The 23,236-nt window shown below is 36.6% G+C and overlaps 1 protein-coding gene and 1 pseudogene across 1 annotated transcript; one reads left to right on the top strand and one right to left on the bottom strand.

Annotated features, from left to right (window-relative positions):
- Positions 1-1,371: 1,371 nt before the first annotated feature.
- LOC146164628 (cytochrome P450 2J4-like) lies at positions 1,372-9,978 on the bottom strand. Its single transcript, XM_083381527.1, has 9 exons — positions 7,441-9,978; positions 6,746-6,891; positions 6,136-6,238; positions 5,748-5,857; positions 4,140-4,261; positions 3,963-4,078; positions 3,688-3,832; positions 2,787-2,947; positions 1,372-1,992 (listed from the first exon to the last, which is right to left on the bottom strand). Exons 1-9 carry the CDS (start codon positions 7,708-7,710, stop codon positions 1,672-1,674), a joined length of 1,494 nt encoding a protein of 497 aa, XP_083237653.1. The 5' UTR covers positions 7,711-9,978; the 3' UTR covers positions 1,372-1,671.
- A 4,726-nt stretch (positions 9,979-14,704) lies between these two features.
- LOC146164627 (choline transporter-like protein 1) lies at positions 14,705-17,718 on the top strand (annotated as a pseudogene).
- Positions 17,719-23,236: the final 5,518 nt, after the last annotated feature.

Genomic DNA, 23,236 nt, shown 5'->3' with positions numbered 1-23,236 from the left:
TTGGTATTTCAAACGGGTTACGCGTTAGTCTAACGACACAGCTTAATATGGAGTTTAGTGCAGAGGTTTAGCAATTTTCACATTTAAACACGATACGGATTTTTCTTACGTTGTACGCCATTTGGTACCGGGATTACGTGTTTGCTTAGATATCACACAAGTCGAACAAATACTGCTACCACATGGGTCGCATAATAAACATACTTTGAACATCAGAAAACCTTTAAACATCAGGAAACCTGCACGGTTATCGTACAACAAACATTCCTAAGAACAATTTGATCGTAATTGAGGCAATGATGGCTTCTTATGTCTTTAACCACACAACATTTAGGCAGAGTTTGCAAAATATTTTGTTTATTGTATAACATGCTTAGCCAAGTGTCGTGGGTAATTATCGATTTGAATATTTAGTTCTACCATTTCAAAAACATCACGCAACATTGGTTGCATGTTAACTCCAAAGGGTGCGCATGTGACTTCTCGCAAAACCTCTTGACGTAAAAGGTTTTATAAGGCAGCAACCTGCGTGACAAAATCTCGTCAAGTACATTGCCTTGGTGAAACTAAACAGTTAACGCGGCAAAGTTCGGGCTTTTATGTTTAATGGCTTCTTGTAGTTTGTTTAACACGTAAAATATAGTCTAAGTTCGCAAATATTACGTTTATTGCAGCGTTTTTCTTAACATTCTTGCATTAAGCATCAAGACACACAGACATGTAGACAACGTCCAGTAACGCAACGTTTGTACTGAGTTTGCAAAATGCTGCGTTTATTGCAACGGTTTAAACACTAAGCAAATTTACTTTTTAAACGGATTTTTCTTTCGTTGAACGCAAGCTGGAACCTACTGGGATTACGTATTTGCTTGAATATCACGCAGTGTAAACAATTGCTGCTACGACTAGAGGTTTTACTTTGTTAGTGATTTTCGATCTATATATGTCACGGGTTTTCTTTACGTACATATGCGAGAATTGTTTCAAAGTTGTGTGTTTAGTAGCTCCATTTAAACAAAACACACAACGTTGCATATCGGTTTGATGTTAAATGCCCAACATTTTTAAATCAACGGCTATAACATGCGGCTTCAGCAAGCTTACACAAGGTTGGTACCCTGCGAACTGGTGATTAAATGGTCAAAATATTGTTGCTGCTTTCACAAGGGTCGCATTCTACTTTAATTGGTATAAAGTATTACTCGACCAATTTTATACACAATACGGAACATTACTTCCGGTTCAACAGCTATGTTGACTTATACATAATTAACCACGCAAAATCGGGGCATTGCACGAATGCGCGTAATATATCGCACTTATTGGAAAATCATATTGAATTTACATATACAGCACAAAGCATTAGAGCAAACAGAGAGTCGATTTTTATATTTGTTTATCTACTTACGAAAGTTTCACAAACACATTCGTTTGTGGAAATATAGTTTGATTGTTTATTTCACAACACATTAAAACAACAGCGGCATAATAGAATTGCGAAACGTGGGTAAAACAACACAAAAGTTGCTGTATTAAAATGAACAATTTTAACCAAACTATTTAATCCAACGAATGGAATTAATTACAACTGTAGCGTGAATCTGTGGACGTTATTCAAGACAGTAAATAGATATCATAAACTACATCGCAGTCCTGCAAAGAGCGCTTGGCCTATCGTTCTTCAGCGACCGATAGAAAACGAAACGGCACAAAAACTCCGCCGCGTAGTCCCTTCGTGATGTCGGGAAGGCGACCAAGATCTACAGGGTCTGGCTTGAACTCGAAGTTCTGCACGAGCGAAACCAGAAAAATGAAGACTTCCATTCGAGCGAGCTGCTCGCCCAAGCAGTGACGCGGACCGACCGAGAAGGGAATCACGTGATGAGATTTGACGAACTGACCGCTTTCGTTCAAATGGCGCTCGGCTTTGAATGTTTCCGGATTTTTGAAAACTCTTGGGTTGTTGTGGATTGCCCATAGGTTAGCAAGCACCTGAAGTAAGAGAAACCAACAACAGCTTTAGTCTGATTTAGCCTAGATTGCAGCCCTGACGGGCGCTTATCAAGGCGGAAGATTTTTTTCACAAATAGAGCTAACTGATGACCTTCGGTGTGCTAATTTTTATAATGAGAATCTATGAACCAAAATCCATCGCAGACAAATTAAATCTGTCGATCAATAATGCAGGCAAGGCATTCTAGATAAACAATTAGCCTGTAGTAAGATTCTAACCCACGACCTACGACCGTACCGGGACCGTCGCTTTACCAACTGAGCTATAAACAGGCTCAGAAGAAACATATAATACGTATCTTTGTATATGGCCGTATTTGTCCTAATTCTAAATAGAGAAATCAGGTGGCACTGTATAAAGACAAATTGTATTTGATTCTCGACAAGCGGTTGTGCGAAAGCTTGTCAGTGCCACCTGATTTCTCTATATAATACGTAGGCCGTAATCATTGGCCACAAGAAAGCATCAGAAGTATAAGATCACAGATGTTCAACATACATTTGTATGTCTTATTGAGAATCTATGGACTAATGCTTTAATGTGTCTAAAGTAATTTTATTTAACTACCAGTCTGCTGAGTTCAATTATATTTCAAAAATGCAATTTATAAAATGTTTTCAACATTAACATTTTTAATGAAATTTATGCGAAACGTTTTGTTTCAACTAGGCCACATAGGCGTTTCGTTATAGTTGACGAACCTAATCCAATAATTTTGCTTTCACCCTCGGTTTATTTGGTAGCATTAATAAACTAATAAAATCTATTTTACTGTTGTATTCTTGGCAATGCGATATCCCATGAGAGTAGTGTCCTGTGTTGTTTTGTGCGGACCGTTGAGAGGCACAAGAGTGCGGAAACGGTAGAGCTCCTCAATAAACCCTGAGGTATATGGCAAGTCTTGCTTGTGTGACATTGAAACAGGAGCCTTTCCTAAGAAAATAAGCAGAAAATAAAACATTTTACTTTTAGCATTCTATTGCTTAAATATTTTATTGTTCTAACATCACGCTTTTGGAACTTTTGTAGTGGCATACAGCTGCTGAGGGTGCATGTATAACATATTGCCCGATTTAATCAATATTAGTCTAATTTTGTTTTTGAAGTCGCCCTTCGATTTAGACATTTACTTTATAGTACAATAAGGGCAGAAGGTAGAAAAGTAAATTAAGTTGTATAAAAAAGTTGTTAAAATAGAAAAATATTCATTTTTTAATCGTATGACCAAAGAGTTTTTTTATATAAATAATGCAATATTTATTAAATGTTTTCAATAAATTTAATGTATTTGTCCATGTTGCTGATGCACAAAATATGTAGCTTGCGAAGGACGCTGGAGTGAAAGTTTAAAAGATTATTTTAAAATCACGCTTTTGGAACTTTTGTAGTGGCACACCGTTGCTAGTGAGTGTAAATATAGCCAATTCAAACTATATTAGTCTAATTTGTATTTTGAAAGTAGCCATTCGATTCACAAATTTACTTTATAGTACGATTAGGGATAAAAAAAAGAAAAATTAATTAATTTATAAAAAAATAGAAAAATATACATTTTTTAATCGTATGATCAAAGTTTTTTATGCAATATTATTGTAATGTTTTCATTAGATTAAGGACGGTGGAATAAAAATATAAAAGTCATATGAAACTCAAAACTACAACAAATGGCCTACCGATTGTTTGATTAATCTCAGCAAACATTTTCTTCTGAGTTTCTGGATAATGTAAAAAGACCAGAATCGCCCAACGCAAAGTGCTGGTTGTTGTTTCAGTTCCAGCTGCGAACAGCTCCCGTACGTAACAGTTTAACTGAGGGTCCTGAAAAAATGGTAAACATCACTTTTTTGAATGTTGAATAAAATGGTACTCCTCGAACGGCGTGATTTAAAAACTGGCAAAAATGCTATTATTTATTTTTTGTCCAATTTAAATTGCTTTTCATACTTACATTAAAACCTTTTTCTGTCCCTTCATTGATTTTTGAAATAAAGGCGTCGATAAAATCTCTTTGATTGTCGTTATCCAATGTTTCTCTGTGTTCTCCAACAATATGCTTCACCATATCTGCAACAAATTATATACGTTTTGAACATTCTTACCAAATAAATCTGTCACATAATTTTACCTGTTAGGATGGCGTTATCGTTACGAACTCCTGCAACAATCTTTCGATAATAAGGAAGTTTGAGTAAATAAGGCACAGCAGCGAGTTGACGAATAGCCTTATTTACACCTTGATCGACAAATCTGTAATTTTTTTTGTTAGGTCACCAGTTTGCTGCAAAATCAGTGTTACAGGGCTCGCGTTTGACTTGAAGTTAAAAATGAATTAACGCTTTTTAGTGGAACGCGGAAGTGATAGGACCTCTAGCAACATTATACAGTTAGAACAAAAGTAAAAACTGTTTGCGCAGTTGTCTTAAGTTAACTGTTTAACGACGATATTGAATATTCCATTAACTTAGTGTCCGAATAAGTCTGTTAGTTCTCTTATAGGTAAAGGACAAAACAAGAAATAACACTAACCGAGAATTTACAGATAACAAGGCGTTAACACTAGAATTACCGGTGCGGTCATTTTGACCGTTTTTGATTTTCAATCGTTTATATCTCCGCTTAGGTAACTGTAGGAATATTGAAACTTCCTGACTTTTCCTAAGTCTAGGTCACCTTTTGGTATGTAAATTTTTAGCTTATTAGAATACCCACATTATGAGATAGGAATCGATTTACCTTAAATTACCGCCAACGGTCATTTTGACCGTAAAGAAAATTCTAATTCCTCCACGATTTATATCGCCTTAAACGATAACTATTTGTGTCGCTATTATTTTTAAACAACCTTGGAACAATTGCTGCAGTAGCTGGTAACAGTTAGTCACATGTTCGATGGTTGACGGAAGCAGAAAGCGAAAGTAATTCCAAACTAATGTGGACTGTCGACAAAATAAAATGCAAAAATGTGGTGTGGATGCTGTAGATTAGATTCCGGATAGTATATATAGTTGTGTGAAACTTGAATGAGTAGATTGCGCTAAGCGCTGCTAATTTTTGGGTTCTTGTATACCTTGGATAGCTTGTGGTCCATTTGACAAGCAGCATAATAAAAATGCCTGTTTGATATTTTAACCCAATTAAAAACTTATTGTTTTACAATCAATTTCAATATTTATGTTAGTTGTAAAGAAAACATATAAAAACAAATTCTCCTTACGCAGCTAAAAAGCAGGTTGAAAGCCAACAACGCATCAATTCGTAGATATGGCTTCTAAAGTATAATTCAGAACATCATATTATAATGGAGCATACAGCGTATTAATCCAACACTTATAAAAGTTAAGGTCGCTCAATAGGAAAGGGAACTTATAGAATGAAATAAATGTAAATTATTATGACTTTTTTTTCTTTATGATACAAACGGTCATTTTGACCGCTCGCGGTAATTCTATGTGTGTTCATCGCGCGGTAATTCTAGTGTTAAACTTACATTCCTAGATACCTTATTACCCTTTACTGTTCACAAAGACCAAGCGTGTACCCACTGAAAATTGGTGAAGCAAATATTTAAAGCATCTCGCACATTTGCTGATTTATAAGCATATTCTTAATGTGGATCAAATTGAAGAAGGATTTTTTCGCTTAAGGTCGGTAAACCTGCTCAATTGCCTGATGTAGCCCAAATAAGCAATTCTTTTAAGAATTTGAAATACTGTTTGACAAATAACTATGTGACCTTCTTCCCATGTGGTGAATCATCTTATTGAAATCAGGATTGCTGTACAAATAGCGTTTTCCAAAAATAACGCTGCAAATATTGTTCGACACGGCTTTCGTTAATATGTTCTGCGAAAATAAATTAAATTCATAACAGACGAAAGATCAAAAACAGAGCGTACACGTTGTTTCGAATTTGTTAGAACGCGAAAAATGTGACAGTCTGTGCAAGTTTATTTCTTAAATTATAGACATATGTCTCACAAAAAATAACCAGCCCACTCTCACTTTCTGCATTTGTTTTTCAGCTGTCTTTAATTGGCTTTTCATTTAGTAAAGGTAATCATAAATAAAATAAAACCTATCATTTACCAAATATATTATACCGGTTAAGTCGCATAACCCACCAAAACATCAAACGGCTTTCCCTCGAAACTTTGCATTACTTGACACAAATATTGGACCTCTTCCAGCACCCTTTCTTCCATACTTCGCTTGCCAACCCCAAATCTGTCAGATAAAGAAAACATTAGGACATCACGATAAATGCCAGTGTTATAAACAAGTCATATTTACAGCAAGTCAACTTAAAGTCAAGCCTTTGTCACAAAAATAAAACTTTAAATTACGAAAACTGGCAAACTCGATTATGAGCCATAACTCGTAAAAATAACATATGCGTAACATATAGCAAGCAAATTGTTTTATATGCAAAGAGTAGGATAAATAACGCAATTTTATAAATAATTGTTTAATGAAAACAATTTATTTTAACCCAAGTCATTTGTCCAAATGTCTTATGTCAAGTTAAGTTATTTGGCTAAAACACTTTAGTCAAGTCAAGTCATTTAAAAACAGTGCCTTAAGTGCATTTAAGTCAAGTCATTGACTTAAGTCATTACAACACTGAAAAATGCATAAAATATAATAACTGGATAAAATTACGCTCTACACAAGTCTACAAACAGTAACACAACCAAGCAAGTTAAATCGTCGTTTTTGTTTATGGAGACATACCCACGCAAAGTCACCAGGCCGAACTTTCTTTGTGAGATATATTCACTTCCATAATCACGTAAAATAATTCCATTGCCTTGTCTTAAAATTTGAATAATTGCGTTTTTAGGGCGTCCGGAAAACGAATCTTTGTTCTTCACGTAAGCCTTAACAAAGTAATAGGATTGATGATATATCCAAAAAGGGTCAACCGAACGTCAAATTTCCACGTTTTCTAATTAAGGAGCATAGTCAAACATATTGAAATACAGACTGACAGCTCTATATTGTTAAGTTTTCAATATGCCATGTAAATAAATATAATGAGAAAAGAAATTACAATAACCATCATGGAAATTGCAATGCGATTTAAAAGAAATGTTTACTTTCTAAATTGTATGTTTTTCTTTATAGTTTCCTTATAAGCGCTCGCAGTACACCAGGTGAGTGTTTGAATATAAAGTCGCTTTTCCGAACTGTTGTTGCCTAAAATTTATAATTTGCATACTAAAAAAGAGAAAGAATACTTTCTAGTATATGTCTCCGTGGGATCAATTAACTATACTTCGTGGTAGATTTCGATTTCGGTCAAGTCCTATTGTAAATGATTTACGGGTTTTGTTACCCAAGATAACAAAAACAAATTAAAGAGTTTACCGCTTTTAATCGCACCGCGCTTATGACAGCCAAAAACATACACAATTTTTATTACTAACCTGTTGAACGCTTTCCAAATCGTTTAAGATTAACGTGTTGCGCATTCCAATTTTCACTTGCATAATCGAACCGTACGTCTCGCCCCATTTTCGAAACTTTCTCTCGGGAAACTGGCCCAACCAGGGAAGGACCCCCAAAAAGGGTAAGCCCCTCGGGCCTGGCGGTGAATCTTTGGGTCGTCGAAACCAGTAATAAGTTGCAATAAAAGCAACAACCGCCAAGAGAAAATTAGTCAAAGTTAACTGATCGAGATAAATGTTTTCAAACATTTTTCTCCCTTTGCAAAATGTCTTATAGTTTAAACAAAAATCAATTAAACCACGAAATTATTATTAGTTACCATTGTTAGGTAAGCAACTATCATACTTTAAAAGCATTTATATAATAAGCTAAAAAAATGGGGGTTTACCTGTTTTCGTTTTAGCAACCTATGGTCGACAGTTGTTGCGCTGCGTTCATACTTCTAATTTGTACACAACACAGGCGAATTGCCTTCGGCCAACCAAGATCGCTCCTTATATAGCAACAGCCACGTGTCTGCGCTTTCAGATTTCCATGATGAAACGAGAAAATATCCGGCCTGAGGTTACTGTGGCACTGGGAGTCAGACATCTCGGCAAACTAGAGCAAGGTTCAAGCTTCACGCGACGTCTGCGTCACGTTTTGTTTAAAATGCCGTTGTTCGCGGTCGTTTCCGGGGAGAAAAGACTTTTTCTGTATGTTCTCATCTGGTTTAAAATAAGCAAGCCTTCATCAGACATATTAATTCACAAGCTTAAAACTGACTTTGTTAACACATAATCAAAGTCTTTCTAAAACCGTTTATGCCTTGCTGTTTTGACAAACACTTTTAACATCAATGAATTGACTTGCTTAACTTGCGCCCACTAGTACATTGACATCTGTTTGAAGTTTAAACAATCATAAAAGTTTTGGCCTTTTAACTGTTTCAGGAGAGAATGGCGTTGCCAGGTTAAATAGAAATATTACCAGTTATTCGAAAGATCTTCGTAAAAGACATAACTAATGCAAAAATATGTTTTTAAATGTCATAACAAATTTGATTATGCCTAAAGGGTTGCACTGAGTGTCACTAAATATAAATTTCAAATCATGTAACGTGTTTCAAACTATGTCACATCGCGCGTGTAAAGTCGGTTAACCTAATGCTTCCCCACAATCAGAGTAACACCCCACAGCTTGTGTGAAAGCGGCATCAATGTAAAAGCGGAATTGCGCGTTTAATATGTGACTTATCTGCGTGGCTCTAAAAATCGAATTCTTTGTTTCCGTAAATTCCCAGTATTTTTTTCCATTTGGGTAAAACAGTGTAAAGATGAAAAATGAACATGTAACCTAAAAATCAGTTTTGCGTCTGAAATAGGTCACTAAAAGAAAGACGCAAACGCGCTGTGACCATTTAATCACTAATTCACGTGTTACCATTGTATAAGCTTGTTGAACCCGCATGGTATAGCGGCTAGCCGATGATTTAAAAAAATATCGGGGTATTTACCATCAAACCAATTTGCAACGTTGTGTGTAGCCTATGTTTTAAATGAAGCTATTAAACACACAACCTTGGCTAAACACGTCTAGCCTATTTTACGTAACGAAAAGCGTAAAGTCGTAGCAGCAATTGTTCAAATTGCGCGAAATTTAAGCAATTACGTAAATACCATACTGCATAAACGAATTAAAATCTCGTTAAAACGCGATATTTTGCTAACACAGTCCAAATGTTGCGTAGTCTATACTCATTTATGGTTGCTGTACGTTGTCGGTGTAAGTGTCTTAATGCCTCATGAAAAAATGTTAAGGAAAACGCTACAATAAACGCAATATTTTGAGAAATTAAAGTATCTTTTACGTGGTTAAACAAACTGCAAAAAGATATTAAACATAAAAGTTTAAACTTTGCCACATGAAATTTTATTTTTACCAAGGCAACGTACTTGAATTGATTTTTACGGTCACGCAGATTATTGCCTGATAAATGTTTAAAAACGTTTTACCCTTTTCGTCAAGAAGTTTTGGGAGAAGTCGCACGCGCGCCCCATGGATTTGACATGAAACCAAAGTGCAATGCTGTGTGATGTTTTTTTTTAGTTGGTACAACTAAATAATCGACTATAGCGCACAACACTTGGCTAAGCATGTCATACATCTTTTAAGTAGTAACGAAAACCCGTGAAATTTGTCAATTGAGAATAACTTCCAAACGTAAAACTTTAGGTTGCATCAGCAATGGCTTGGACTTGCTTGATAGGTGATATTTAAGCAAATACGTAATCCCGGTAACGTGAGAAAATTTATCATTGAAAAAAACAAATGCTTACTGTTAAACTGCTGCAATAAACGCACTATTTCGCAAAAAGTATTACGTGGGTAAACACATTGTAAGTCATTAGGCTTTGGCCTCTATCACTATCGCTAACAAACGCCTTAAAAATAAAAAATGCTTACCCGTGACCGGTTTGCGACGGCGCTCGCTTGAGATGCGCGCATTTCTCTCATAAAAAGAAACGACACACGAGTTTCTTTCTATTTTACCCACTTGCCCGGCGACTCGCTTAAGAGGAGCAATATGAGCGTCGTTGCTCTGTCTGTCTCCCTAATACGCGAACAATCATGCTGACGACCGACGACTGACTGACCCGCAAACTTTCCATTTTATAAATATAAGATGGTAATCCTACTTATTTAGTTAATCATGTAGGACACACTTAACAAGATTTGTTAAACCCATGGCGTCAAGGGGGGTCCCGTTTACACTACAGCCGCACTCAGCTGAGCTGGGCGTGAAATAGTTTTCACTACAGCTGCGCTGAGCTGGGCGTAAAAATCACTCCAAAACGTAACGTTTTCTATATAGCTGGACTGGGCTTGAGTTTAGTGAAGCGCTCTAAAACCAAGGGAGTCAAGGGTAAAGGCCCGTTTACACTACAGCTGCACTAAGCTGAGCTGGGCGTGAAATAGATTTACTACAGCTGCGCTGAGCTGGGCGTAAAAATCACTCCAAAACGTAACGTTTTTTATATAGCTGGACTGGGCTTGAGTTTAGTGAAGCGTTCTAAAACCAAGGGCGTCAAGGGTTAAGGCCCGTTTACACTACAGCTGCACTGAGCTGAGCTGGGCGTGAAATAATTTTTACTACAGCTACGCTAAGCTGGGGGTAAAAATCGCTCCAAAACGTAGCGTTTTTTATATAGCTGTACTGGGCTTGAGTTTAGTGAAGCGTGAAAATCGCTCCAAAGCGTATTTTTTTTAGCTGCACGGGGCTTGAGTTTAGCAAAGCGTAACTTTAAGCTAGCAGCACGGGGCTTGAGTTTAGCAAAGCGTGAAACGCTCGCCACAATAGAATTTAAATGCAAAATTGCTCAGCTCAGTGCAGCTGTATTGTAAACGGGCCTTTAAACCAATTGCTCTTTGCGCACTTTAATAACAAAGGGCATTTTTTAAACTTGGGCGGTTATGAATGTTCAAAGGAACAGCAAACACCGACTCCGAATGAATTTAAACATGATTTATGGCCCATTTTGAAGATGGTGCCTCCTATCTTATATCGTTAAAGTTTGGACTTGTTGGCTCAGCAGTTAAGCGTTAATATCGCTGAATATTAATATTCGTATTTTTGAATATAATTTTTTTTTTAATATTTTTCGCCAAAAGTGTATTTTCTGGAAAGGTGTAGGGAATACAAGGACTGTGTAAAAATTTCAACTCTGTATCGTCACAACTTTTGGAGATATTGTCCAAAACCAATCTTGGCGTGCCAAGTTCTGCCAGGTAAGGGTTAGCAGAAAGCGCTAAGGACTCATTGAATAAAAAACTTCTTTACAATTATTATAATATAATTATTTACTAACCCAAATAAACTATATCGGTGGTGTTCAAATGGTCGGGGTTCCGGATCTTTTCAACTTTGTGTGCGGATCGTTCAATATGTAGTCTTGAAAAATATGCCTTTTACAGTACGGTATTTGTATGGTACCAATCTATGTAACATGTATTTTCTTGCTGACTGTTTTACCCATCTAAATACTCTGAACTTGAAGCTCCAAGGCAAGAGGTACCGGTACACTACCTTTCAACTTTTGTCAGCAGTGATTTCATACTATTTGTTTCAGATATCACCAAAGACATGCTCCTCTTTTCATTTTTGAAAGTGACTGTACAAGAAGTTAGATGTGATAACGATTTGTCATGCTTTGTCAAATTTTTTTAAGTTTTGACACTGAGTTCTGTAACAGGTTCAAGGAATATTATGAAGCCAGTTCAGTTATAGAGCTAATCTGTCATCAACTGCCTGCAGATGTTGATGGCACCGGGAAAAACAAACTTGCTGGTTACCAAAATTCAGGTCGAACTGTGCAATCTTAAATGAGATGAGGTTTTTATCGCAGATTCAAATGTGTTTTAGTTAAAACTTAAAATAACCTGGCTGGCTAGAAGGGTCCCTACTTGCTTCGCTTCTACGTACCTTTGTGAGTCGTTGTTTTCATCAATGAATTTTGTAAAAAAAAAAAAGCATAGAACGAGACTTACAAATGCTCATCTTCATGAGCTTTTAAATATATCACTAAGTGACACAAGTCCCGATTCTATACTAGTGTGAGATCTAAACCAAATCATCATTTTTCTCACTGAAACAATCTTGCAGCTGTAACACACTTCACTTTTGACTTTTACAAAGTCATTATAAGTTGTAGGGTACATTTACATAAATAAAGCACCACAAAAATTAAAGCATGTCCAATATGTTTATTATTCGTTTTATAGTGTATCTTCATGTTGTCAGGTTTCGCTGTGGTGGATCATGGAAGAAATCATTTGAACACCCCTGAACTATTCATATTTTGGCAAATTTGCATTAAAGGAAGAATATCCAGCGCTTCGAGCCAAGTTTTCTTTTCATTTAACCACGTTTTTTCTCGCTTAAAGGAAATATTTTTATCCCAAAAGCGCTGTGCACGCTATGCCTTTACGTTGCGCTGTTTAAAATACTTTACCTAAGGTGTATCTTTTTATTAAGTTTATTTTATACACATTTGGACAAAATATTTCTGTTATCTATTAGCTAATAAGCCGAGGCTTTAATAGGCTTTTGCTAACGGAAAAGTTAAACTAAAAATTAGCCATACAAAAAATGTTGTATATTTCTGCGCATCCCAAGGGTGAAGGCAAAACCAATTTCATTTGAAAACAAAACGAAAACAGATGATAGCAAACCTGAAGTAACTAATATCATTGAAACATTTTATATAACAGCATTGCAATGACTTAGCTATATTACTTGGTTTAAGTGCACTTAAGTCAATGTTTTCAAATGACTTGACTTAGACTTAAGTGATTTACGCAAATGTCTTGACTTAAGTTGTGCTTGTAGAGTAAAAACTTTCTACCACAGCTTGCGTTCAAATATATATTTGACTTAAGTCAAGAAAAGTCATCCACTCGGCGCGCCCAAAGCCTCTATAGAAATCACAAGTTGCGCAGCTAACTCGCTCTTAGCTATAGCGAAAAAATGAAGCTATAGCGATATGGACGCCATCTTGTTTCCCAAATTACAATAGAAGCTTATGGCAGAAAAGCAAAAAATCGCAATTTATTAACGATTTTGACCAATTAAAAACATTTGGATGGGTGGCAATAATTAATACTAGTCAAACTAAACATTTTAGATCAAAATAAATATAATTTGCCTAAAAATGGCCGAAATATAGTCGATATTAGCGTGTCATGTCAGGATCGTACTTTGTCGTCCACAATACTTTAGTTGACCATGCAAACAAAAATATGAGAAACTAATGTAAAGTGTAATGAAAATAAAGAAAATGTTTGATTGGTGCTATTGGTTGAACAAGAATTTAAATTTTTAAGTAACTGTTCCTATTTAAAGCCTGCATTAAGGAGACCTAATACATTAAAAGGCAGTGCTGTTCTTTGGAATAGATTTAATTATTGGTTTGTTAATGGATAACAGCTTTGTGTGTGTTGTAAGCAAACTTTTATTTTTCATCTTTTTACAGCGGGATTAAAAAATCGATGGATTTACAACTTGATAATAGGGTAATAGGAACAATATTTTTTAGATGAAATTTGTCTAAAAATGAAACAATTTTGAAAACTGAATTTATGGACGACATATCTCTGAAGGTTAATCGCACTCGCACAGTGTCTTCTGTTCCTAGTCAACCTTTGCAGCATATTTTTCTGTCTAACAAGACTTATTTAGTTATTGGCTTAAGTTTGCTTCAAAGTGTAAACAGAGTGGAATTTGCACAGCACAACACTCCTAAATTGCAAAGGGTGTGGCCAAAGCAAGCATCAAGTAATGGAACAAATAGACCCTATCACTAGGAAACAATTTGTCAACTGAGGTCTGAGTACAATGTTAATTTATCCTACACCAAGCTTTGTGGGTTTACTTTGCCAGCTATGCTTGTTATCAACATAGTCTATTACAACTGCCTTTATTCCACAACACTTCTGTAGTCATTTGGTTTCCCCTTTTTTAGTATGTTTGTGTTGCATTTTGTTTTTGTTATTTATTTTGTGCTTTGTTTTTACTATTTGTGAAAGAATGGAATTTATAATAAAATGAACTAAATAAATAGTTTTTTTCTTTTTAACAGTCTTTGGTAAGTGCTTTTATATTGGCAAGTTTTAATCTTCAACTAAAATAAACAAATTGTTATAAGTATAACTACAAAATCACAATAATTGCAAATATTTGTTATAATTTCACATAAACACACAATTTTATTAAAAATGAATTTTTAAGAATGTAAATAAACACCAAAAATCAAACTTCAATGTTGAACAATTTTTTCAAAAACAATGTTGAACAATTTTTTTGTTAAATTATAATTTCCTTTAAAAAATCCTCTTGATGCAGTAAAGATATCTTGCAAATCGAACAGCAGGGAGTCCGGTAACAGCAGGATTTTAAATATTTTTATTATTCTGTTAAAAACAGGGGTACATCTGCTGTAAGACAACTTGCTTGGTTTTATTTTGGACATACTCAGATATTTTGTTATCGATTCATAGGAAAACTACAAAAATAATTGGCCATTTTAATTTTATGATGATTGCATTATTTTCTTGATTGATTTTCTAACTCATGTAAGTAATTTCTTAGCCGGGTAAATAACCAAAACTGTACATATTGGCTATTTGCCTGGCACACTGGAGTAGGCATACACTATAATCCTACCACAGTTATGCATTTATCGCACAAAATTTGGGTTTGACGAGATGCCCACCAGCGATATCGCTCTGCTGGCCGACAACCCAACAGTCCCAAGCACAGCTTTATATAGAAGCTAAACCCTGCTCTTTATTTGCAAAGTAGGAAAAAAGATAAAGCCAAATAGCCCATTTTGAATAAAATAAAGCACCCTTTCATTTGAAGGACGGAAGCATAAATGCCTCGCGAAAATTTATAGGGTAAAATTTCATGTTTAGACAAATTATATAAAAAATGTAAGGGTTTTTTAAGAGAGGTTCTCATAAATAGCCATGACCATTAGATATTTAGCCCCAATGTATTTCAATTTTATTAAATCCGCAAAGATAATTCGGGGAAGACAAAACACCATATTTGGGTGATCGCTAGACTCTATAATAGCATACGCTATATCGGTTTGTCACCAACTTTATATTATTGCGTGTGCTATTGCAGATTTCGTGGCCTCGGTAGGCGTGATAGTGGAACAACTGGTCACCAGCTTGGTGGCGCACTGGGAAGACACGGTTTACTTGGTCCTTATCGCACTCGCAATCTCCCTCGCCATGATTGTGCTTCTTCGGCTTTTCAGTCGCGGTGTGGTCGAGCTAATTATGGTAATTTCCCTTCTCGGCACAACGGCTCTCACAGCTTTTTGTGGTATAATTATGCGACGGCGATTGGGTTGGTGAACTGCACTGACGTCGACCAAGTGTTGGAGTCAACGGCGACCTTCGTTGATTTGAGTGCCGCCAACATTTCCGGATTAAGCGCGATTGACACGAGCAACGTGCTTGATGCTTTGACGGTTTCGGCCCTTCGCGAAACGACTTATCTTCTTCCATTTTGCATCGTGGTTTCGGTGATCGCCTTGTTCGTCATTACGGTGACAATTTGGGCCCGCAAGAGCTTCTGTTTGGTTATTAGTTTGTTCGACGAGGCCAGCCTAGCAATCTTTAGTATGCCTGGATTGCTCGTTCAACCGTTTTTGACCCTGACGACAAAGGCAGCGGCGACTGGATACTTCATAGTGATCGGAGTTTATATTTTTTCGGTCCAGGTTCCAAAAATGGACGAAGACGGAATGGTTGGATTTGTGGAAGACGAGAATACTCCGTTTCTCTTTCTAGTGCTTCCGCACATTTTCGGGTGGCTTTGGGTCATGCAGTTTATATCGGGATGTCAGCAGGTGATATTGGCTGGCGCGGTCAGTGGCTGGTTTTTCCGCAAGACGTCTACGATGAAGAAAGGTTGCAAGTACTTCCCGACTCTGAAAGCGACCAAGGACCTGATTCTTTACAACCTGGGCTCGGTGGCTCTCGGTTCCCTGATAGTGGCCGTTGTGCAAATAATGAGTGTCATTGTAGGTTACATTGAGCGAAAACTAAAAAGCTCGGAAAACAAAACAGGAAAACTGCTTCTCAAATGCTGTTGTCTGGCGTGCTTCGAAATAGTGATCAGGTTTACCAACAAGAACGCCTACATCTGTGTGGCCATGTACGGCGACGGATTCTGCTCAGGCGCGAAGAACGCACTCGGATTGTTGATCACTAACGCCCAGCACGTGCTAGCGCTGAACTGTTTGTCCGGATTTTGCCTGATGCTCGGCAAACTGGCGGTCGTAGTACTTACTGGAATTGTTGGTGTAAGCTGGTTCACAGTAAAGTTTGGTCAGAACGCACCGCACACAGAATACCTGGCCCCGGTCACCATAGCTTGTCTGGCGGCCTACATCATTTCTTCGGCCTTCTTTAACGTCTTCGGAATGGCGATCGACACGATCTTTCTCTGCTTTTGCGATGATCAGAAGCGCAACAATGGAGGCTCGAGGCCCTACTACTGCAGCAAGATATTGCAGAAGTGCATGGACAGAGTAACGGAAGCGAAAAAGGAAATAAATGTAACCCCAACCACATCAAGCATGGTAAGTGTTTCTCTTTTATCCCCTTGTTTAAGTTCGTTAGAGATGTTTGAGTTGAAAACATTAGTTGAATTTATGAAAAGCATCACTTATAGGCTAATTGTTAGCTGTGTTTACAGCTTTATTTTATATTTTTGTTGGATAACATCTCAACATAACAAGTAATTCCTATTTTATTTTGATCAACGCAATGTCTGAAGTGGATTATTTGCCTAATGAGCTAGTGGCGATTGCTATACTTTTAGTTGTCTACCTCTCCTCGAACAATGCTTGAGCGCCCATTTGCGGCGGAAGACAAGCGTTCAGATGAGGACGGAAACAAGGAAGTAAGCCCGCGCACTCCGGATTTACTCAGTTTGGCAAGAAGCAACGCGGACAACGTATCGATTTTGGTGGATGCATTTGACACTTTAAGGGACAAAGTAAGTAGCCTATGACCATTATCGAAACATCGTTCACAGGGATACTCAAGAGTTCCACACAAGAAAACTGAACAGATACCTTAAATTTAAGGTATAGTCTAATCTAATCTAACCCCTCGTTTGCCAATCTTCCCTTCATTTCGAAATAAGAAAAAATGAAGTTGCCCTAACCTCTTAATTATGTTGACTCAGGTGATGTACGAATTTGAAAAATCGCATCGGTAGACGAACCAACGACGACAATCCCTGACCATCAGAAGGGAACAAACCACTCCTATGATATTTCGAGCGAAATCTCTCCCAATTTTGTGACCCTATATCCCAACGCCGCTTCCGGAAAAGGTAAAGAAAATTCTTTGATATTTTCTTCTTTTTTTAGCGATACAACCTGATTTGAATACCAATTATAAAGTACAGAGAGTTTGTGTCATGTTTGCACACAGACAATATACTATAAAGTTAAACTAAAACAGTTTTCTAGTAACGTATACCAACACACCCTTCAACTGAACCCTTGAATCTATAGAGCAACTCTAGATCGGTGCTTGATATCGAAAGAATCCAAATAGGCGATGGCAAGATTGAGTCCCCGGAGAGCGTCGAGCGCCCCACCCTCACCAATGAGCATCAGGAGCGAGAGGCACCGGAGAAGCGCTATGCGTCCATTCAGGATGACCCGCACTGCAGCTACATTGTGTAAAGCGCGCGCCCAGAAGTGCGTCGACGACCGATACGTGTTACGTGTTATTTCGTGTTTTGTTCGTCACTTGGACAAATGTCTGTCTTTGTACACCTTCAATATCCATGAGCTATCGACTCTGGTGAAATACGGTTGTTTCGTCTCGCTTGTATTTGTGCTTTCATGTTTTTTGTTGTGCTTTTGTAAAAGAATAAAAGACAACAAAAAATATTATATTTGTCTTAATTGTTTAATTGTAGTGCACAAATGAATTTAAATAATTGAAATAACAATAGAATTAGCAGAAATAAAATATGCCTAATACATAATGCCTAATCAATAAATGTTTTTTCTGCAATGACACTATAAACTGAATTTGGGCAAAACAAGGTCTCGATCCGCACATGTACGAAAATATTACAAATCGTCCACAAAAAAGTATCACGAAGCTTACCAATAAGCCAAAAATAAGTCTTCAAAGATTTACAAATACCTGGATTTCCTAATTAAAATAAAATAATAATTTAGGAAAAAAACTTAAATGTCATCCCAATAGTAGCCCATAGCTATATCGGCTGCACGAATGCTGAGCCGGACTCGGGTCCCGAGTCGTGTTGATGTCGTTTTACAAGAATTACGAGTCAACGTGTGACGCGCCCGTAAATGCGCACAAACAATTAACTCATTTCAAATCTAGGCAACCTTTTTGCACCCCATTAACTCAGGTATTTCATTTTTAATTAGGCTTACCGTAAGTGATTTACTCAGGGGTCAAAGTTGACCTTTTGTTTACTGGAACGATGAAAAATTTTCTAACCGGAAAGCTTGAAAGTTTTAGGGAAAACGTCATAAGATAACGGAAATACACAATAAGACCCAAAAAGCAACGATACCTAAAGCAGAAAACTCTATAAAACCATAGTATTAATACCAACGACATAATACAGTCATTACGTAATGGATTTCTTTTACGTGTTTCGTGCCAACGGTTTACGTGATTGCGATATAGTTTAATCTGATGAAATAGTGTTAATCTTTTATGCATTAAGTACGCGTCTAAGGTAAGCGATTCGACTCTAAAACCAAATAGCTGCAATTTTGTTAGTTGCATATTACCACACCGTTCGGTTCGAGAACACCACCTTTCTTAAATTACTTTGAAATCTATTCGACCCAAAAGCGAAAAAAAGGGATATTCTATAATTTTTTGCGTTGTGTGACTCATACCTGTACAGTGTAATTTGTGTTAAATCATACTATAAATGCCGTTAGTTCGAGCAATATCGAAATCCTTTTTGTGTCATATGCGTCACGCATCCTTTTAGTTGAAGTTTTGCCAATTTAAAACTAATCAACCTAAATATTTATTTTTATACGCTTAAATAAACAGGATTTTAGCTTCATGTTTGCACGCGAGTTCGTTCGAGAAAAACAAGTGTTTTTAACTTTGTGACGTCATTATAATGCCTCCAGCTTAAAATATATATCCTGACACTGTTTTTGTAGTGGTTTTATGTAGTGGGCCTTCAATAGCTCCGAAAAGTAAACTTTGGGACGCAACGAAAAAGTTTGCCGACCACTGGTTTAAACGATTCTTGCTTCTTATTTACCCTATTATTTTGCTTATTTACCTCTATATTTGGTAATTTCTACAGCTACGTAAACCTGAACAGCACATTCGATATTAATTATTATGTTCCGTCGACATTATAACATGCGGACTTAGTAGGTGCGCAAACCGTTTTCGTTGATAACCAATCCTGTAACAGTTGAAGTGTTCAACATTCAACCAGGCAAAATCGGTCAACATTTAAATGGAATTGAACTGAAGGGTGTTACTGTCATGCCCAAATTTGTCCGGCCCAAATCGGTCTGGTCCGGCCGATCGATTTTGGTCGTAATCAAGCGCGAAAACTGGTCCGGTCGGATCGATTTTGGCGTTGAAACAGCCGCTAATACAGATCTGGCCGGACCAGTTTTGGCCTAGCCGGACCTGTTTTACCGGCTGTTCCAACGCCAAAATTGTTCCGACCGGATCACTTTTGGCCCCGGACCAAATTTCGCGTTACATTACAAGTTGGAAGATATCTCAAAATTGTACTAAAAGCACATTACCAATTTCTCCACCTTGGAATACATTTGAAAACCTGGAATCAAGTTTGTAAACAAGACATTTCGTCGTGCTTTGTTTAATTTAATACAGATGCTCAAACAAGTTCAAGAACCCCTGACTTAACAAGTTAGACATAAAAGAAGAAAGCGACTTTACCCAAGGCGTGTCTTTTCATTAAGTTGATATTATTATCCTGTTTGGACAACATAGTTCTCTTAACTATTTACTATAGCAGCGTTTCTCAACCGGTGCGACGCGGCAAGGTTGCCAGGTGCGCCGCGAGAAAATGGGAAAAATGTTACAAAAATTCTGTATTATTTTAGAATTTGCGACTAAAAGTGGATTCCAGCAATAAGACCAAAATTAGAATAACATCAACATCGAAATAAAACACAGTTCGGAATAAGATCAAAAATGGACCAATAGATAACATACCCAAACCCCTATTGGACCAACAGTCCTGTTTCAAAACAGCGTCTACAAACACCGCCGTTTAAAAAACATGGCCCTTATAATTAGGCGGTGCCTAATCGTTTTATATCTATTTCCTGCGCATGATGATGTTATTTAGGCCACTTGGATCTTATACCGAAAATGTATTTGGTTTTATTATGGCGTTGGTCAATTCGGGAATTGAAAGTTAAAAATTAAAATGACATATTCCAACATTTGAATAGTTTAAAATTGTCAATGCAGAATCAAATTGAAAACACTCATCCACAGATAAAATTAAAGCTTTTCTTAAAAAAAATAGGGCTTTGAAGAGGGAAAGTTAAATTAGGCTATTTGGAGATGATTCTTTAATTAAAGATGACCATTCAGATTTATCTTTTTCAATAAAGGACTATGTTTGTAAATAAACTCTAGTCACTATTTTCTGTGAACAAACACTGTGCAATATGACTGGATTCGTAGCCCCTATTGAAGTTCCAAGGGTTGATGTTGGCTTTTCGCTAACGAAGAAAGAGGAACTATTGCAACATGTATCTAGCGGGCCTTTCGCCATAAGACCGCAATTAAAACAACATCAACTTCGGCATACAAAACAGTTCGTAATAAGACCAAAATAGGACTAATACCTAATACTCGTAATAACGTTTAAATCAAAATAAGACCTAAATTCGTCCGAATAAGGCCTTAATAGCCTTTTACTTAACCCCAAACTCCACCCATAACTTCAACACTAACTCCCTTAATAATTTGAACCTTAAACCAAATTCTTATTTCCATTACTCGCGCCTAACCCCAAACAGTGGCAACCAATGCAGTACCAAAACAGCGGCGCCCTAACGGCATTTTAAACTAGGGCACCCAAACGTCGACACCAAACGATGACAAGAAGATTTCCCTTAACCGTCCAAGGCCATAACCTGTTTTTACTGTTTTGGGCGATATTTCGTCACTTTAGGTCTTATTCAGTTGAATTTTGGATTTATTGCGAGTTAGATGTTGTTGCTTTGGGGGCTTATTCTGTTTTTCCATCTAACTCTAACTCACATACCGTGTGTTTTTATAATTTGCAACATAAAAGGCCTATTTTAATTTTTTTCTTTTTATTTAGGCCTGTCTTATTAAGCACATTGTATTTTAAAGCAGGGCTGTGGAGTCGGAGTCAGATTTGGGACAATACGTACCGTAGTCGATTTGTTTTGCTAAAGTAAACAAAATATCGTTTTTTTGGTAAAAAAACAAAATATCCAAACAAAGTTAGCAGTCGACTCGCTCGTCAGGTGCGCCGCCGCGTTTTGAAAGGTTTACGAGTGCGCCCTAGAGTGAAAAAGGTTGAGAAACACTGTACTATAGTATGCCGAGACTTACTACTGCATATAACGTACAATTCCCCTTTAACTGTAATCTTCGGGTAATAAAAAGTTACATTTATGTGCGTCCATGACACTCTTTTGGACATCTTTTTTGTTTTTTATTTTAAACGACATGAATAGGCGAAAATAATATTTATTACGCCAAATCAAAACATTTTTTTTAAAACACAACAACAATTCAAGCAAGAATTAAATTTTGGGGGTTCCTTTCGAAAAGAAAGGATCCTTTGCTGCGAATCGTTTCCTTTAAGTTTGCATCTAAAAACTTAAAACTTTCAAAACAAATATTGTAAATTAAATGTAGGCCTATGACTCACTAGTGGTACTTGCTGTTCTAACATGTTTAGTGGTTTATCCTATTTTAGCAAAAATTGTCATCTTTAAATTAAATAAAAATAAGGAAACGTTCTAAAAGTTCTATAGTTGAATGTAGAATAATGACTTTCGATATTAATTTTCTAGTCAATATTTTGATGGAGGTCCATCATTTCTTCTGCAATTAAAAAATAAATCATTTTATAATAGTTATAGCGATTATCGTTGCAAGTTTTGCAGGAATAAAGTATCTTACACAGTTTAAATTATAGGCTAAATTGTATAACTCTAATAGTAAATTTAAATGCAAAACAAAAATTCAATCATGGATCACAAGTGTTTCTCTCTTTCAACTTGCGTCACACCAAAAATAAATAAAAAACGGTTTGTGGCACACTTTCTACAAAACTAAGTTGCTGTAAAAATCTATGTTGAACATTTTAACGTGAGATAGGTGTGCTTTAGTAAATCGGATTGAGACGATCGTTAGACAAGAATTTTTTTGGATTTCGTTGCTCTTTAAAATTGCAAACAAATTTTCTAATTTGTCTCATCTATTCCGTTTTTTTTGGGAAGTTTAAAAACGCGTACAAAACATCCCGAATTTTTTTTCAATAAACTTTTGCGGCTTTGCCTGCAAGCACATTGCCAAAATGCCACAACTGCAAAAAGAACAACAAGCACCTGTTTTACTTCCTACCAACTGAGCTAAACCATATGCTGCAATTTCGTTTTTTTTTTGCATTCAACATTTAGTACCAGTGCGGGCTTCTTTTGATACGGCTTTCGATTAAACAAAGTGGTTTGTTAGAAAACAAAGCACCACGCGATATCTAAAGTGAGTCACGCTTCCGAGAATGCAAACTCAAAGGCAAAACATATGGTTCCACAAACAATTTACATTGCAACTATAGCACTTTTCAGTAATTCTTGAGGCACACTAGCGCAGGGGTCCGCAAATACTTTTTGGCGCGACCCAAAATTACTAGCACCGAGGTCTCGCAACCCAAATACCGAGTTGTTTTCAATGCAATAGCTTTGCTAAAAAAACACAGTAATTTATTGTGTTTCTATTCATTAAGACAGATCTATATGTTAAGCGTTTTTAAAGAGAAAGGGTTCTGTAACACAACCGAAAAGAAACCTTGAGTTTTACTACTTTTGATGTCTCGACAAATATGATCTAGCAACCAATATGGGTTGCAGGCTTGCAGCTGTAGTCGTGTACCAAAATGCAAAAAAAAAGTTTTTAAATATTTTAGCATTTCACTAGATTTGAAAAAAAGGG

The sequence above is a fragment of the Ascidiella aspersa genome, chromosome 2 (assembly GCF_963924565.1).
Source record: "Ascidiella aspersa chromosome 2, kaAscAspe10.2, whole genome shotgun sequence".
Classification (NCBI taxonomy): Eukaryota; Metazoa; Chordata; class Ascidiacea; order Phlebobranchia; family Ascidiidae; genus Ascidiella; species Ascidiella aspersa.
The sequence above is the reverse complement of the archived record's forward strand: the minus strand, read 5'-3'. Positions and strand labels throughout refer to the sequence as shown.